At 50.2% G+C, this 19307-nt stretch overlaps 1 protein-coding gene across 1 annotated transcript in view; it reads right to left on the reverse strand.

Annotated features, from left to right (window-relative positions):
* The window catches only part of LOC125391579 (uncharacterized), a 64083-nt gene extending 44900 nt beyond the window's left edge, over positions 1-19183 (reverse strand). Inside the window, exons 1-4 of the mRNA XM_087900269.1 lie at positions 19051-19183; positions 15811-16005; positions 13968-14068; positions 2736-2849 (exon numbers count right to left, since the gene is read on the reverse strand). Of these exons, the coding sequence (XP_087756395.1) occupies positions 2736-2849; positions 13968-14068; positions 15811-16005; positions 19051-19183 (543 nt within the window). The remainder of the gene's footprint in view (positions 1-2735; positions 2850-13967; positions 14069-15810; positions 16006-19050) is intronic.
* Positions 19184-19307: the final 124 nt, after the last annotated feature.

Consider the following 19307-nt stretch of genomic DNA (forward strand, 5'->3'; position numbering starts at 1 on the left):
GAATAAAGTTGGCTGTTGCATGAGACTTTAGTCCGCCTCATTTCTGGGCCCCACTCTCTCAGGCTCACACTGCCACCTAGAGCTGCAACCTCAGGCTCTAGAGAACTCCCCAACCCAGGCACAGAAGCCCTCATCTCTGCTCAGGGTTTCACCATCCAACCTGAAAGGCATGACACTTTAGTGGTGCCCCGTCTTGCGCTGTTACAGAGAATACCGTCATTAGCAACACTGTCTCGAGGCCATTTTGTCCCTCTGCCAACAGCAACTGTAGATGTGAGGTTGCTAGGCTGGAGGCTACATGTGGCTGTTGTTTTGTTTCTGTGGCTCTTTAGACTGCAGTCCTGTCTCCAGCCTGAGCGGCTCTCAGAGGGACCTCCTGGGTGAGATGGGGCAAGCTGTACACAGTTGACCACCCTGGACCAGGTCTTTAAGTTGCTCCTCCCGTCTTTTCATTTTAAAAAGTGTTGTGTGTACGAGTGTTGTTCTGGCTTATATGTCAACTTGATGCAAGATAGGCTCGTTTTGGGAAGAAATCTTAACTGAGAAAACGTCCCCCTCAGATTGGCCTGTGCGCAAGACTCGGGTGTGTTTTCTCGATTGAGGATTGATGGAGGCAGTGCCAGCTCTAGGCTGGTGGTCCTGGCACTATAAGAAAGGGTGAAGAAGTCGTGGGACTCGAGGCCCTAAGCAGCACCGCTCGGTGACTTTTGCTCTAGTTTCTGCATCTAGGTTCCAGCTTTGATTTCCTGCAGCGACTTCCCTACATGACGGAGTGCAAGATGGAATGACCCCCGCCCCTCCCCAAGATGTCTGGGCCATGGCGTTTTAGCACAGCGACAGGAGCCCTATGAAAAGGTGTTTTGCCTGCATGTATATCTATGTACCACCTGCATTGCTGGTGGTAGCAGAGACAAAAAGAGAGGGTGTCAGAGCCCCTGGAACTGGAGTTAAGGAAGGTTGTGAGACACCTCGTGAGTACTGGGATTCAAACCCAAGTCCTCTGGAAGAGCAGCAAGTGCTCTGAACTGCTGAGCCATCTCTCCAGCCCTGATCCTCTTTATTGAATGCATGTGTGCATGCATATATGTGGGGGTCAGAGGTGGAATGAGTGTATAGACAGGTGTGAGCTGCCATGTGGGTGCTGGGAATTGAACCTGGGTTCTCTGGAAGAGCAGCCAGTGCTCTTAACCGCTCAGTCATCTCTCCAGCCCCCAGACCCCACATTCTTACACTTGCGAAGAACATGCTTTACCCCCTGAGCTATCTCCACAGCATAAAGAGTAAATTTTTAAAATAGAGGGCTACTTTATTTTGAAGTTCACATACATAGTTCACCCTATTCACTATGGAAGCTTGGCTTCTATCTGGCGATTTTTAAAAATATCTTCTTGGTCTTTGTTTGTGTGTTCATGTGTGTTGTGTGTTCATGTGTGTGGGCTTCCAGGAGCTGTGAGCTGGGCATGTAGTGCTGGAATCCAAACTATAATCTTTCTAGTACTGACACTAAGAGGCTTTATGGCTTTTTCTTTTTAAAAAAAATCAAATTAGTATTATTTAATCTGTGAACAAAAAAAAGCGAAGGGGGTATTTGTTCATTGTGCTTAATTAGAAATCCAGTTAGCTGTGAGATACAGAAAACTGGAGCCTCCGGTGACTGTGCCCAGGGGTTCCAAACATCTCAAGTACCAAGAGGGTCAAATGGTTTCCTTCCTGTGCGAGATCATTCCTTGTCAGTAACACCAGCGCAGCTCCCAAGGCTCCTGGGATGGCTCAGTGTCTCCATTTCTTTCTGTCTTTGTCAGCCTCCTTTTTCTGGTTACACCGGCACACGGGTCCCCAAGTGCTTCAACCAAAGGAGCTCAGAGCCAGCACCCAGGAAGTACTCCTTCGCGGGTGTATCACCAGCCCGGCAGACAAGGGAAGCGGTACTTCCAGGACCCCAATGGAGAGACTCCCCCACCCCGCATGCCCAGCATTATCCCTGTGTCCTCCAGCCGGGTTGCTGCCCGACATCTCCAGCAGCCTCCACTAATGTTACACTGTATCCTCAACTCCCTCCCCCCCCACCAACTCGCCTCAGTGGCCGCCAGCCTCCGTCAAAGAAACTAACTTCCTTCTACCAAGTCTTCCCAAACTGCCTGCCTGGCCAGCTCTCCCTCATTAGCGGGGATCCTGAGGTGTGGGAAGGGTCCTTCTACTCAGAACCCTGGCCTCGGTGTGCACCTGAGGTAGACAAAATCTCTCTCCTCCAGATCTCAAGTTTCTGGATTTTGAAACTCGAGGGTGGATTCACAGGACACGGGAAGATTTTCGTCGTTTTTTCCTTGGTGTCAAGGTTGCTGGAGTGGAAGTGAGGGAAGATTTTGGGTCCTGGTTGGAGTCAAGTGTGTTCTCTCACTTCAGATACGCTCCTTCCTCTGTGCTCCACCAGAGGGCGCCGTAGAACAAGGAGCCTTTGTTCACGGACTTCCCATATAATTCTGTTGGGTGATTTTAATTCACCATGCGACCCTGGATGACGGAATGGAAGAGACTTAAAACAAAACAAAACTTTGTAATAGTTTTATGTCTCGCAGTTTTAATCCTCTAGAGCTCCTCGCTGGTGTTCCGATCGCACAGCGCTCTGTCCTGCCACTCGTGGTTACATAGCCGGAAAATGAACCGAGACATTAAACAGAGGGAGATCAATGACGACACTGACTCTCTTTGTTCGCAATAACACAAACAGTGGTTACCTGTTCCAGCAAGATCTGCTGCGCTGCCTTCCCTGTGTCCTCCATTTGAACGCGATTGTCTCTGCTTTTCTTTCCTTTGGCTTTTTTGAATGGTCTCTCGAGATCTGGGACACCCTGAGTCACACAAACAACCATAACAAAAGAATTCGCATTAAATTTTGGATTAGAACTTCTTTTCATATAGTTAAATATTTTTTATACTGTAGCGTAGTGTACACTTGGTTTGCCCGTGCCTACATGCACCCCCAGAGACAAAGATGCAGGAGCAATTCTGGAAGCAGTTAGGAGCATGGGAACAGCAACTCCTTGATTCTGCAAACTGGCCATCTTCCCGTGCTGGCTCAGGCAAACAGGAGAGAAGGTGAGGAAGCCGGCAAGACAACTCTTGAGCCTCCCGAATGCCACTGGAAAGGGATTGCTTTTCTAAGCACAACAGCAACAGAAGCCGCTTGGCTCTGGCCGACAGTGTGCTATGCCTCCAGCCCAGCCCCCTCCTTCTAAGCAAGCTCCTTCTGTTTCCTGGCTTTGCGGTCCTAACAGCAAGCGATGCTCTGATTTTTGTAGCACAGCAACGGGACTAAGGGGTGCCGGATGGTGGAAGGAAGTCCTGGCAGGTGATTTGTCAAAGACACTGGCAATGAAGGCAGAGCATTCCAAGTTAAGATTTCTGTAGGAAAGATAAGCTGAAAAACCCTTTCCTCCCCAAGTTGCTTTTTGGCCACTGTGTTTCATTGCAGCAATAGAAACCCTAAGTAAACAATAGCAGAAACATTCAACTAAAGGTTTTTTCTTTAGGTTCATTTATTTGGGGCTGGAGAGATAGCTCAGTTATTAAAGATTAGGCTCACAACCGAAAATACTAGATTTACTTTATGCATGAAGGTGTTTTGTCTGCATGCATGTCTGTTGTGCACTGTGTGTGCCCGACAATAGACTATGTGTGTGACTCACAGCAGAGTCAAGACTGCAGCCATGCCAACTGTGCCCTCACTCCTAACTCCTAACTCACGCCAACGACTAGTTCACAGTCAAACTCAAAATCAAATTTTGTGATTCTCTCTAGAGTGTAGTTTCTTTAACTTTCCCTAACTTTTATGTGAACTTCTTGATTTGCTTTGGTCACCCCTGAATCTTTGTCCTTTGTTTGTTTGTCTGGAACAGGGTTTTACTATGTAGTCCTTGAACTTGAAACAAGTTCCCTGAACTGAATGCCAGGATTCTGAGTGTGCACCACTGTATGCAGCCCCCACTCAATCTTGGCGATAAAGTCTGATGCCTTAGTGGGACTCAAGGGTTGACTTAGTGTCCTGGCCTCAAACAGGATTTAACTTAAGAGTCAGAAGTAACTACGTCCAAATTCTTTCCCCACACTCTTTATTCTTAATCTCTTCCAAGACTTTCATGCCAGGCTATGGTAGAGTCCCTGATTGCGTGAGGCCCATTTCTGGACACCCATTTCTCCTCTAACAAAGGGGCAAGGAGAGAAAAGGGTGTGTGTGTGGTGACTCACGGAAGTGATTTCATTTTTATCCTGACTAAAGGTCAGAGGGTTCTTGCTCATCATTGCACCAAGGCTAACACAACAAGATGCTTAACCTAGGGCATGGCTAACAGGACAACTCGCCTAAACAAAAAGATGCCTCCATCAAAGGTGTGGTTCCTCAAGGCTGTAAGGCAGGAGTCTTTACTTAAGAGTGTGGTTACCAGCTATCTTTGTGATGTTGGGAGGAAGTCATGCTTGCTTGTTGTATCATTGGTAAAGAAATCCTTCGCCCTCCCCTTCTGGTTGGGGTATAAAAGGAAGGTGGAAAAATAAACTCGAGGCTTCCTTCAGTATTGGCTGGAGCCCCTCCTAAAGCTATCCTGTGTCTCCGGCTGCAAAATCCCGAAAGGTCCTCTTCCTGTTCTGTAGCGCCGCTACAAGACAGTACACGAGCCGGGAACCAGGCCGGGAACCAGGATTGAGAATTAAAACACATAGACAGAGACAGACAGAGAGACAGAGATGCAGACACGGGTCATCCTTGATACAAGAACGCCAATGCCCAGTTTACTGTGCTGGGGGGAAGCTTATATAGGGATCCTTAGCCACGCCCAGTTCTCTGGATCTTTCGGCTGTAGCTCTCATCAGCCTGCCATCAGGGTCTTGTGCTCAGAGCAGCTGCAGGCAAAGTCAAGGGGCCAGGGATCTGTAGCTCCCAACATCTGTCTAATTTTGGGGGCCTAACATTTCTACATCCCACGCCCCTACCCTGGAATGTTGGGCCCTGACGGGAAGGGAGGGAGAGAGGGAACTTGATGGATCTGTGTTAACCAACTGGCGCTTGGTTGTTCTCTTTTCAATGAGTTATTAAGATCTACAAAATGCTCCTCTTTGGGGTGTTGGCCCAACACTGAGGAAGGCAAGCAGCTGTGAGCCTGTGGGTGCGGGACTGGAGGAAGGACACCATACCTGCCGCAGCTTGGTGCTCCTAGAAGCATGACACCAGCTAGCACCCCCCTCACCTTTGGAGTTGGGAAGGAGGAGAGAGGGTCTGAGCCATCCCTCATCAGACCCAGGAACATGAGCAGGCCATCCCAAACTATGAAACCACCGGGGTCATGTGATCAAGTAGGTATGGCCAGCAGAATATTTTATATAATAGAAGAGAAAATAATGTGCTATGTTCTGTATAATATGGAAAGGTCGGCATTTACATAGTGAGGGTAAGCATTGTCTCGTTGAGCTTTTGCTTTAGATGTGTGTGTACACGTGTGCACACGCACACACATACACACACACATTCACACACACACAGAGGATCATCACAGTACATACATTTTGTCCTGGGGGTTGGGTGGTCACCGACAAGATCAGAATGGCATCCTGCTAGGGGGAAAGGAGGAAAACCAGGAAGGTGAAGTGGAGGAGTGGAAGAGCAGGTGGTGGGGGCCCCCCGACTCCTCAGTACATTAGTGTAGCCTGGTGTTAATTAGCTTTGGAAACAAAGCAAGCACAGGGGCGGGGAGCAGAAAGAGCCTGCACACACGGCTGAGCAGAGGCTGCGTCAGGTGACACCATGACAGAGAGCTGATGAGGAGATGGCCATACCAAGGACGGAGCAGGCCCCAGACGGCTGGCCCCATTTCCTCTTGAAGCTGAATCTCGTGTCTCTGGCAACCCTGAGCAGGAGGAGAAGAGCCAGCCCTGCAGAGGCCAACGCGGCATCAATGTCATCTGTAGTGTGTGCTGTGCTAGGATGCAGCCTCCCAGGAGAGGCCTGCTGCTGTGTTGCCATAGCAACATCTTCCCTGCCATGGCTGTGTCACTATTATCTCATCTTGCCACTTCCTTTGGCTGTGAAAACGGGCTGCCAGGCAGGGCCCCTGCAAACCCTCAGCTGTCGCCACCACTTCCACAGGGCAGGTGGGAATGGAAGCCTTGCAAGCCCAGAAAGGATCCAGGCAGGGCTACAAGGGCCCAGCAACCTGTCGGTCTTCCTTCCCCTTGTATCAAAGAGACTGGTCCAGAGACCCAGGAGGAGGCAAGGCAGACACAATCCTGCTTCCTCAGGGACAGCAGGAACTTGGATCGGGGCCCAGCAGTAGATCCAAACCAGATCCCCGCGACTCGGTGATGGGGAAACAAGACAAAGGAGGAGGGCCGTTCTTCTTTGACTCAAGGGCAGCAAAGAGAACAAAGACCACCCAGCACCCCGGATTCAGCTGGAGACATCAGCACAGCGAAAGGATCTGGCTTTTGGAACCAGGTCTGACTTTCATCCGTTTCCTGCTTCATCTCCGTGACGAATGTGCATGCTGATACGTCCAGTCGCCGCGGAGAGAAACTCATACTCTTAAAGCAAAAGCAGCAAATGAAAATGTCTAAGGAAAGCAAGGGCTCCAGGCGAGTGGGTGCTGTGTCCATCACACTGTCCTCCCACTGAATACTGAGCCCTTCTGTTGCAGGGTCTTTGAGTGTGGCAGCTTGTTTCTGTGCTCGGGTGGGCTGGACGCAAGGAACTGGGGCCCTGAAAATGCGATAGCTGCCCAAGTCACGCTGATCTAGGGTAGTCTTCTCATTATGTGCACGGAATGGCACACTTAAATGCAGGGAAAATACTGATATGCATAAAAATATTTTTTAAAAAAGAATACCTAAGGCTGGGTGTAGTGGCTTTTAATCCCAAAACGCGGGCCGCAGAGCAGGCAGGTCTCTGTGAGTTCAAGGCCAGCTCAATGAGCAAGAGTAGCAGAAGATCCAGCAGAAGTGTACTGAGGAAGAGCAGCCGGGCCCTACAAGGGAGGAGACTGGAGAAATGAGCTGACTGTTTGGTAGCCTGACTGGCTGCCTTTCATGCCCGTACATGTGTCTGAATGGGAGAATGATGAAGTAGGAGCATCCAGGGCTCAGGAAGATCCTACCAAGAAGTTTCTAGAGGGAGAAGGAGTCAGGACGTGAGGAGAGTGAGGGCTGGCGCCAGGTCAGCACTATCTGGGTGAACCTGGACCTTTAAAAAATTCTGAGCTAAGTCTGGTAGTGGTGGTACACATCTTTATTCCCAGCACTCAAGAGGCAGAGGCAGGCAGATCTCTGAATTTGAGGCCAGTCTGGTCTACAGAGTGAGTTACAGGACAGCCAGGGCAGAAACAGAGAAATCCTATCTTGGAAAACAAACAACAACAACAACAACAAAAATTCCACATGAGCTAAAATTACAGAGAATGTAGTCACCCAGAAACTGTGCCCTCAAGGCCTAGTTCAGCTCTCCTGTGCAGAAGGGTTTCTAAGTGAAGTTTACGGCTTCTGAGCTAATTCCACAGAATTGGGGTCCAGCTTTTGCACTCTCTGTCTGTGTAGCACTCACTGGGAAAGCATCTCCCAGTTTGCAGGTGTCTTCCTCTGGGATAAGCTCGAGGCTTCTGCATGGAGCTCACGGAGAGACTGCTCTGCCAGCTCACAGTGGGTTTTCCTTGTCTAGGGTCCTCTTATCTGTATGTGACTGCCAGAAAGCGAGACTGACTTCTGTAGGTCTCCATCACTTTCCCTGGAGGCCAGGACTCTTCAAGACAGGAGTCGGACTAGCAGTCAGAGAGCAGCTTTGAAGTGGTGCGGTCAGGGGCTGGTGACAGCACAGAGGGCAAAGGACTCGCAGCACAGGAGCCAGGACCCGAGTTCGAGCCCCAGAACCCACATTACAACGACTGGATGTAGTGGTATGGACTGTAATCCCACAACTGGGGAGGCAGGGACAGGCAGATCCTGGAAGAACGCTGGTCAGCCAGCCTGGCCTCCTCAGCAAGCATCAGGCCAATGAGGAGCGGACTTTCAAAATAACAGCAAAAACAAGCTGAATGAACAGTGTTGGTGATTGTCATCTGACAGTCACATATACCCATATACACATGGCAACAGACAAATCACACACACACACACACACACACACACACACACACACACACACACGGCAAAATTAGCTGCTATTGAGAAGATAAAGGGGTGTTAAATAAAAACGGTAGCCAGCAGTTTGTATTCATAAACCGAAAAGGAAAATTACAGCAAGTTTCTGCCACAGACCTTCAAGAAGAGCTAAAACGGGGCCGGAAAAACGGTTCAGCAGTGAAGTGCACCTGCTGCTCTTACGAAGGACCTACATTCAATTTCCAGCACCTACATGGCTGCACACAACAGTCTACAATTCCAGTTTCAGGGGTTCGGATGCCCTCTTCTGGGCTCCAAATGCATTGCATGCACATGGTGCACATACATGCAGGGAAGCCACACACACACACACACACACACACACACACACACACACACTGCTGGGTGTGGTGGCACATGCCTTTAATCCCATCACCCAGGAAACAGACAGGCAGATCTTCGTGTGTTCAAGGGAAGCTTGCTCTACATAGTAAGCTCCAGGCAGTTAGGCTTCATAGTGAGACCCATCTTAAAAAGAAACAGTAAGGACCAAACTGTGGCACGAGGGGCAGCTGGGAGGCCACGGTTTACCTCTCACTTGCTAGCAGAAATGCCATGTGTGTGACCACTCATCCGTGTGACCACACCACAGTCTCCTTAATAGTTGGTTTACGGTGAGATCCCTCTTTCACTCAAGGGACCTGTCCAAGAGGTATCCCGGGTGCACAGCGCCTGGACCAGTCAGCACACTCACTCCAGTCGAACTGGAAACAATCCACACATCTGTCAGGATGTGACCTGACAACCTAACCGCTGCTCAGAAATGAAGCCGGACACAACACGCTCAAACGACATCAGGTCTCCGAGACCAAGGTGACAGGGAATCCAAATGGGAGGGTTTTTCATATAGAGAACTCGAGACAACACAAATTAATCTACAGTGGGAAAATAAAACCACGTGGAGGTTGCTCTAGGGTGGGACTGAAGGAAGCAGGAGGGGACCTAGAGGGACCTGGGGATGGGGATGGAGGTGTGCTCACCGTTTCAGCACAGGGACACACCCCTGTTAAAGTGTGTCACACGCCAGACCTGGGGTGCACACACACCCCTGTTAAAGTGTGCCACACTCCAGGCCTGGGGTGCACACACACACCCCTCTTAAAGTGTGCCAAACGCCAGACCTGGGGTGCACACACACACCCCTGTTAAAGTGTGTCACATGCCAGACCTGGGATGCACACACACCCCTGTTAAAGTGTGCCACACGCCAGACCTGGGGTGCACACACACCCCTGTTAAAGTGTGTCACACGCCAGACCTGGGGTGCACACACACCCCTGTTAAAGTGTGTCACACGCCAGACCTGGGGTGCACACACACACCCCTCTTAAAGTGTGTCACACACCAGACCTGGAGTGCACACACACCCCTGTTAAAGTGTGTCACACTCCAGGCCTGGAGTGCACACACACACCCCTGTTAAAGTGTGTCACACACCAGGCCTGGGGTGCACACACACACCCCTCTTAAAGTGTGTCACACTCCAGGCCTGGGGTGCACACACACACCCCTGTTAAAGTGTGTCACACGCCAGACCTGGGGTGCACACACACCCCTGTTAAAGTGTGTCACACGCCAGATCTGGGCTGCACACACACCCCTGTTAAAGTGTGTCACACTCCAGGCCTGGGGAGCACATTTTTTTGTCTGACGTGGCAGTCAAGAAAGACTATTAAGATCAACAAAAATCCCTCTTTGCTTCTGCGGGCTCCACACCACTGTCAACTGTCCTCTCCCTCGCTTTCTCGATGTCTTCCATTCCCTCTGAGCCCCACTGTGCTCCCGTTTCTACCAAACGACCCTTGGGACCAGCTCCTGACATATCATGGTTGGCACAGCATGCCAAGCACACAGGCCTTCTGTGCCACACTGGGGCATTGCTTCCTCCCTTTCGTTTTATGTCATCTTTGCTCACATAGGGATAATCCTCCTGCCTCAGCGAGTCCCACCTTTTCTGTCTCTTCCTCTGTATCATCCTCAGCCTGCTTCCTGCAAGTTATCTCAGGCTTTCCCAACCGCGAGCTCCCTCTCCACTCTCCCTTGGGTCTTGGTGTTCCTTCTCTTCTGTCTCCAGTGTGCTCACAATTCCACACCCATGTCAATCCCTGAATACTGTCTTCATCAGATGCATAATCGCTGGGGAAGGGGGGTTCTGTTCCCTCCCGAAATCCAATCAAGTCTGAACTCAGGATCTTCCCCAAATGTCCCCCCTCCACCATGATGGAAATTGAGGGCCATCTGACCCTTTATCCCTCCCCTCCAGGCACCTGTCTCTACGACTTTTTGCTTGTTTGTTTGTTTGTTTGTTTTCCTGAGAAAGGGTTCACTGGGTAGCTCTGGATGTCCTGGAACTCACTGTGTAGACCAGGATGGCATCAAACTCAGAGCTCCACCTGCCTCTGCCTCCTGAGTGCTGGGGTTAAACAGGTGCACCACCACCAGCCTGACCAGTCTCCAGTGCTTCTGCATGCTGCCCAGTGGGTAGCTTCAAAATCACCCCTCCTCTCCAGCTTCACCACTGTCCTTTATCTTAGCCTTTATCATCTCCAACCCATTCCCAGTGCACATTGGTACAATATGGGATTTGTATGACTCTGGCCATTTCTCCAAGCAGGCTCTCTGGGTCCCACACCCACCAGTCTTCTAATTGACTGGTGGGTATTTTTTGCTTTAAGTTTTATCCAGAAGTTATCACTACCATGTATAGACAAACGGTGGAACTGGCATAGCCCGGGTTGCTTCACGTGGTTGGCACTGGAAATAACACAGTTTGCTGAGGAAATTTATCAAGAAGGAAACCAGAAGGATCCATGTGCACACACCAGGCAAATGTGAATGTTTAGAGGTGCTGCCAGGTGGATCAGCAATGACTGTGTGATGATCTCTTTCTAAGCAAGCAGAGTGTGCTCCCAAACAGGTCCGAGACTGCATGGAAGCTGGGAGCCTCACCGAAGCCTGGGTCGTGCAACAGGAACCAAAGCAGGCAAGCCCACACTTGCACATATTAGCATCAGTGTTTGTGGTCCAGAGGGAACAAAGAGGCACTGTTAAAAACAAATTTTTGTTTTGTTTTGTTTTTCAAAACAGAGCTTCTTTGGGTAGCCCTGGCTGTCCTGGAACTCACTCTGTAGACCAGCTGGCCTCAAACTCAGGCATTCAACTGCCTCTGCCTCAAACACTGGGATTAAAGGTGTGAGCCACCACGTCCAGCTTGAAAACTAATCATTTCAATGGGAAAATTACAAAGGAAAAACAAGATGGGTGGGGTAAAATGCCAAAAGGAAGATGAAGTCTCAGGATAACGGCAACAACAGAGTCACACACTCTGGCTAGTTCTCAAAGGACAGAAGCCTGCCTCGTTACAGTCCTGAGAGTTGGAATTCAAGTACAGCATGAGCAGCAGGTGTGTGGTGATGGTCACAGCCACATCCTTGAATGGAGGAGAACAGGGAGGAGAGGACACTGAGGAAGCCTCCTCTTACAAGGATCTGAGCCCCGCTCTCAGGAGGATCCCTCCTGGTCTGATGGCCTCCCAAAGGTTGATTTCTAAATATGGCCTTCCTGAAACACCTGGTCTTCAGAGTAGACATCTTCAAGTAATTGACTTCTTTTTTTTCCCCATTGATCAGAATCAGGGTTCGGGGCTGGAGAGAGGGCTCAGCAGTTAAGAGTGCATCCTACTCTTGCAAAGGATCCAAGTTCTGTTCCCATTCACTTGTAACTCCAGCTCCAGGGGATCTGATGCCATCTTCTGGCCTCCTCAGGCACTGCACTCATGTGCACCAACCCACACACTGACACAGATATCTACACACAGTTAAACCTAAAAATCAAACAGAAGAGTGGGTTTTCCTGTTCTTAAAGGTAAGAAAGTGAAAGAATCAGGATATCACACACACACACACACACACACACACACACACACACACACACACACACTGAAAGACTGACCTAGCTTCACTTAGATGCTATTCTGTGTATCTCAACAAGTGAAGCAGCTGGGAATGTCCATAGAAAATTGAATAGAGAAACTGTCCGCTACAGCTAATGCTAGGGAAAGCTGACATACATGTGTTTTATACGTCTCTTGATTCACCTAAATTTAAAATGTGGTTTAAAATAAAAGTATTTCTTGTCATATAAATACTATGTGAAATAGCATATAAAAGGCTTAGCAGGGCTGGGGATATAATCAGTGGAAGAGCGCTAGTCTGCACACAGTCCTGTACTCTACCACCAGTGCCCTCCAAAAGCAGCCCCGGGCTCCTGAAGTGGAAGGCACAGCCTACCTAGGAGCTGGGTTGTCCTGCAGGATAGGTGAGGACTGGATGGCTGGAGTCATGGGACAGTGGCATGCCTTTCGGTGAGGTTCCCCTGGTGACGCACATGGCAGACATCAGCAACCATGAGCATATGCCAGTTTCCCTTTTGCCACCTCCCTGGGTCTCTTCTTGAACTTAATTATTTTTTTGCGTATGAGTGTTTGTCCGTCATGTATGTTTGTGTACTACCTGCATGTCCAGTACCTGGCGAGGCCAGACGAGGAAGACTGGAGTTATAGATGGCTGTGAGTCACCATGTAGGCAACAGGATCAAACCCAGGTCCTCTGGAAGAGCGGCCAGTGCTTTTAGCTGCTGAGCCTTCTCTCCAGTCCTCTTAGATTCCCTTCTTGAACAGCATAAAACAGGCTCTTCCCTGAGGGGACTTTACGGCTCCCAGGATGACTCCCTTGCAAGGATGTGCTGTAGTGTGGTGGGAGTGCCTTGTGTCTCTGTAACCTGCTTGTTCTCTGCACCCTGTTCTGCACACATTAAGGCCTGGGGTGGGGGCAGTGGCGGGCAGCACCCCTCCAGAGAATGCTCTGAACACATACAAACCACACGTGATACACACAGCACACACCCTGAGCTGTAGCATATCTCCTGAGCTTCCGTCTACCACCTAGGCAAGACGACCTCAACATCTCACCTGCTGGGTGTCCAAGTAGGGACCAGACTGACAAGGGAGCCAAGCCAAGCCCTCCAAGACTTTATTAGAAACTGGGATGAGAGGGAAATGTCCTCAACTCAACCCCACCCACCCAGAATTCACAGAACTCCAAATGCCTCCAAACATGCAAGCGGCTAAGCTTATCCCTCGGTCTTAAAGACGGATCAGCTGTCTTCTCACAAAGCCCCTTTCCTGGGTGTCTCCGTGAAGACTGATTCACTGTGACTGAGTTCAGGTCACAGCTCCTCTCCACAGGGCCACAGGTGCCACAGACTCTGGGTCTGTGCACTCTCAGATAAGAATACTCCAGAACAGAGGGAGAAAGCGGTCACATGAACCAATGATGGGTGTTCTGGGCCCCATGGTCCTCAGCAGCCACCTAAGGCTTTCTCCTCTAACAAAGAACCCTGGACAGAGCCCTCAGAACGAGAGACCCGAGAGGCAGGCGCCAAGTGGGCTTCGCACTAGGGGAGCCAGCAAGCCACTTCCAGGTCAGCCACACCCTGATCAGACCTGAACAGAACAGAACTGAATTTCTCAGTTTTGCTGGGACCTTTGTAGGTGCAATGGAGTTGGGTTTGGTATTTTACATACGTGTGCAAAATATTCAACTATACTGAGTTTTAGCTGTTTTGACGTTGATGTGCGTATTTCACCTCTATGACCAAGAGCGACATGTATGTAGAATGTGCTCCATGCAAGCTTCGGTCATGGGCAACCTGTCCCTTCCAGCTTAATGCAGTTTCTGAAAACCTCCGTGGCCTCTCCCCAAAGCAATTACCTGCTGTTGAGGGCTTTGTGCTCGGGGGCTGCTCAGGAGAGGCAGATCCAAGCCCTTGTGGTAAGCGTGGGGGTCCGTGGCCATGTTCTGAGGCGCTATGGCTGTGAAGACAGAGGACACACTCAGCTCAGGGCAGGCCCAGAGACAGACCTGTGGCTGCGGGGAGGGAATGAAGTCAGCCGGCTGAGGAGAGAGACCCACAGGCGAAGGGGAGGACGCTCAGAGCAACAGCCCCGGGCCTCAAGCACCTCAGCCATGGCCTTGTGGCTTTTAGTTTCTGATCCCTAAGGCCTCCAAGCTATAAAGATGAACAAGGTCTTCCCAGGTGAACACAACACCTTAGGGTCACTCTGGGTCCCTGTAGATCCCACAAGCCTCATTAGCCAATGGAATTGAAAAGAGCCTTCTTGAGTCAATAGTTGAAGGATCTGTCATCCTAAGGCCCCCAATCTAGAATGGGAAGGGGTGGGTCCTGTGCAGACCCCACGTGAGCCTCAGCTACCTGACCCTTCAGCACTGCTCAGGGGCACTCCTTCAGCACTTCAGCTATGAGAAAGGCAGAAGGCAGCTTTTTTCGGATTTAAAAGGAACTGAACTTTCTCTGGGACTCTCTGACCCCTTCCTTATACTCCAAACACAGAGTTTTCCTCCAACATCATCATGATAGGATGGAGAGGAGGAGGAAGAGGAAGAAAGTACATGGTCTAGGACTCTGAGGAGCTGGTGACAGGCCCTGGCCATCCTCCCAGAGCCAGGTGCGCTACCTGCAGTCAGTCCTCCCAGAGACAGGTGCACCACCTGCAGTCAGTCCTCCCAGAGCCAGGTGCGCTACCTGCAGTCAGTCCTCCCAGAGACAGGTGCACCACCTGCAGTCAGTCCTCCCAGAGCCAGGTGCGCTACCTGCAGTCAGTCCTCCCAGAGACAGGTGCACCACCTGCAGTCAGTCCTCCCAGAGTCAGATGCACGGCCTGTAGTCAGTCCTCCCAGAGTCAGGTGCACGGCCTGCAGTCTGTCCTCCCAGAGTCAGGTGCGCTACCTGCAGTCAGTCCTCCCAGAGACAGGTGCACCACCTGCAGTCAGTCCTCCCAGAGTCAGGTGCACGGCCTGCAGTCTGTCCTCCCAGAGACAGGTGCGCTACCTGCAGTCAGTCCTCCCAGAGACAGGTGCACCACCTGCAGTCAGTCCTCCCAGAGTCAGGTGCACGGCCTGCAGTCTGTCCTCCCAGAGTCAGGTGCACGGCCTGCAGTCTGTCCTCCCAGAGACAGGTGCACTATCTGCAGTCAGTCCTCCCAGAGCCAGGTGCACTACCTGCAGTCAGTCCTCCCAGAGTCAGGTGTACCACCTGCAGCCCTGGTTACTGAGTGTGGGTAATTTGATGGGAAGAAAGGGAAGTGGTTTGACACAGTTGCTCTTTATTGTCACTATAAGGGGGTGGGAGTTCACATAATTACCAAGAGTACTTAGGAAATGTAATAAAAATATTTCTGATAGAGTCTTATATAGCCCAGGCCGGCCTCTAATTTGTTCTATAGCCTAGGCTGACCTTAAACTCCTGATTCTCCTGCCTCACCTTCCCAGTGCTGGGAGGATGTGTGGGACATCTCACAATTTATGTTGTCCCGGAGATCAAATCAAGGACTTCGTGCCTTTTAAGGATGCTACTCTGCCAACAGGGCTACAACCCCAGCCCCTGGCTTTTCTTTAATCAAATCTTCAGAAAATTAGAGGGGAACAGTGATCTGCCGTGAGGAGCAAGATTTAATTTTGCAAGAGACGCCTCTCCCATCAGGTGCCCAACCACTGACATCTCACTAAGTCAGGGCTACACTGTATCTGCCCTCACCTGCTGTCCTCAGGCCAGAAGCCTCTTCTGGGTCCACACAGCTGGTGTCCGGGTGCCCTGAGAGAGCAGGCGTGTGCCCAGCTCCTTCCTCCTCTCCCTCCTCCACCGCCCTCCACAATCTCTCCTCCCGAGCACCAGCTGTGCCCACCCAATCAGGTTGGGACCTCTCAGGTTCCACAGTCAGGTCCAGGCAGACTTACCACCAGCTCCGGGCCACTCCGTTGTCACAACAAGGCAGCCCTGGTAACGAGCGAAGGAGACTCCGTGTGTCCTGCTCGCCCTCTGGGCCTGTGGCACAGGCTGTCTGGCCAGAGAGAGACTTGAGTTCTCCTGGCTGCAGGTCTTTTGCTCTTTTATTATTATTTATTTATTTATTAAAAATTTCCACCTCCTCCCATTTCCCTCCCACTCCCCCCATTCCCTCTCCACCTCCCTCTCCAGTCCTAAGAGAAGTCAGGGTTCTCTGCCCTGTGGGAAGTCCAAGGTCCTCCCCCCTCCTTCCAGGTCTAGGAAGGTGAGCATCCAAACAGACCAGGCTCCCACAAAGTCAGTCCCTGCAGTAGAATCAAAACCCAGTGCCATTGTCCTTTGCTTCTCAGTCAGCCCTCCTTGTCAGCCACATTCAGAGAGTCCGGTTTGATCACATGCTCCATCAGTTTCAGTCTAGCTGGCCTTGGTGAGCTCCCATTAGATCAGTCCCACCATCTTGTCTCAGTGGGTGGACACACCCCTCGTGGTCCTGACTTCCTTGCTCATGTTCTCTCTCCTTCTGTTCTTCATTTGGTCCTTGGGAGCTAAGTCTAGTGCTCTCTGTGGGTCTCTGTCTCTATCTCCATCCATCATCGGATGAAGGTTCTATGGTGATATGCAAGATATTCATCAGTGTGGCTACGGGACAAGGCCAGTTCAGGCACCCTCTCCTTTGCTGCCCAAGGAACAAGCTGGGGACATCTCCTTGGACACCTGGGAATCCCTCTAGAGTCAAGTCTCTTGCCAATCCTAAAATAGCTCCCTTAATTAAGATATCTACTTCCCTGCTCCCATATCCACCCTTCCTCCATCTCAACCATCCCATTCCCCCAAGCTCTCCCCAATCCTCCCCTTCTCCCTTCTCTCTCCCCATCTCCCCTTACCCCTACCTTACCCCCACCCCCGTACTCCCAACTTTTGCCTGACAATCTTGTCTACTTTCAATATCCAGGAGGATAACTATATGTTTTTCTTTGGGTTCACCTTCTTATTTAGCTTCTCTAGGATCACGAATTATGGGCTTAATGTCATTTATTTATGGCTAGAATCCACTTATGAGTGAGTACATACCATATTCATCTTTTTGGGTCTGGGTTATCTCACTCAATAAAGTGTTTTCTATTTCCATCCATTTGCACGCAAAATTCAAGATGTCTTTGTTTTTTATCGCTGAGTAAAACTCTAAAGTGTACATGTTCCACATCTTCTTTATCCATTCTTCCATTGAGGGGCACCTAGGTTGTTTCCAGGTTCTGGCTATTACAAATAGTGCTGCTATGAACATAGTTGAACAAATGCTTTTGTAGTATGATTGGGCATCTCTTGGGTATATTCCCAAGAGTGGAATTGCTGGGTCCTGAGGTAGGTTGACTCCCAGTTTCCTGAGAAACCACCACACTGATTTCCAAAGTGGTTGCACAAGTTTGCATTCCCACCAGCAATGGATGAGTGTTCCCCTTACTCCACATCCTCTCCAGCATAGGCTATCATTGATGTTTTTGATTTTAGCTATTCTGACAGGTGTAAGATGGTATCTCAAAGTTGTTTTGATTTGCATTTCCCTGATCACTAAGGAGGTTGAGCATGACCTTAAGTGTCTTTTGGCCAGCCACTCACCACAGAGTACACAGGCTGCCTGCGGTGGCTTGCTACATACCCCTGAGAATCTCTGTGGGCGCCGTCTGACTAGGTCTGGAGAAGCTGCTGTGCAGGCTAGCTTTGTGTCCATTTGTCTCTAGCTATCGTCACCTGAGAGGAAGGAACCTCAGTGGAGAAAATGTCTCCACAGATCAGACTGTAGGTAGACAAGCCCATGGCGTATTTTCTTAGTTGTTGATGGAGGGGAGAAAGCCCAGCCCATTCTGGGTGAGGCCATCTCTGGGCTGGTGGTCCTGGGTTCTATAAAAAGCAGGCTGAACAGGCCGGAGAGATGGCTCCATGGTTAGGAGCACTGGCTGCTCTTCCAGAGGTCCTGAGTTTGATTCCCAGCAACCACATGGTGGCTCACAGCCATCTATAGCTGGATCTGATGCCGTCTTCTGCATAGAGTCAAACAAGTAGATAGAGCACTCGCATACATCAAATAAATACATAAACAAAAAAAACAAATCTTTTTTTTTTTCAAAGCAGGCTGAACAAGCCACAAGGAGCAAGCCAGTAAGCAGCCCCTCTCCATGGCCTCTACATCAGCTCCTGCCTCCAGGTTCCTGCCCTGCTCAAGTTCCTGTCCTGACTTCCTTCAATGATAAACAGTGATGTGGAAGTGTAAACTGAACAAACCCTTTGCTCCCGGAGTTGCTGCCCACTACTTGCTCAGTCTGCTTAGAACCCAGCACCCCCAGCCCAGGGAAGGCCCCACCCACAACTGACTGGGCCCTCCCCCATTGCTCACTAATGGGGAAAATGCTTTACACCTGGCTCTCATGTAGTGATATCCTCAACCGAGTCTCCTTCTTCTCCAATGACTCTAGCTTGTGTCAGCTTGGCATAAAACCAGCCGGTGCACCTGATCCCCTGTCAGCCTAACACACAAACTCATCACTTTTCAACTAGAACCTTTCCTTTCTCATTTATCCCCAAGATGGATCATTACAAATAACACAACTATCACACTATAAAGCATAAATAACATTAAAAAGTCCCACAGTCCTTACAAACTCAAACACATTAAAATTTCAGTCTCCTTAAAATATCCTATCTCTTTAAAAATCCAAAATCTTGTTTAAAAGTTCAAAATCTCTCAACTGTGGGTGCCCGTAAAAATCAAAATTAAGTTAAATACTTTCTTCAAGGGGGAAGAGCTAGCGCAGTCAGTCACAGTCTGAACCAAGCAAAACCAAACCCCAACAGTATAAATAACTCAGTGTCCAATTGTCTAGATATTTGGATTAATGTACGATTATCCTGACTCCCACAGGGGCTTGGGTCACCTCTCCAGCTCTGTCCCCTGCAGTCCACACAGCTTGTCTTCTAGGCTCTGGCTGGCTCCACTCCACCCCTGCCGCTGCTCTTGATGGTCATCCCACGGCACTGGCTTCTCTAGAACTGTTGGGGTTCCTTTCTGAAGCTGGGCTGCACGTTCACCAACAGCCTCCCTCTTCTGGGTCCTCTTCAGAGCCTCCATCCCTGCCGCACAATGCCAAGTCTCAGCTGCGATTCAGGACCCCTTCAAAACCGGTAGCGCCTGGGTGAGCCCTGTACTGCCAGGTTTGGCTGCCAGCTCCAGGTACAACTCAGGCCATGTCTGG

The sequence above is a fragment of the Myodes glareolus genome, chromosome 1 (genome assembly GCF_982192425.1).
Source record: "Myodes glareolus chromosome 1, mMyoGla1.1, whole genome shotgun sequence".
NCBI classification, from domain to species: Eukaryota; Metazoa; Chordata; class Mammalia; order Rodentia; family Cricetidae; genus Myodes; species Myodes glareolus.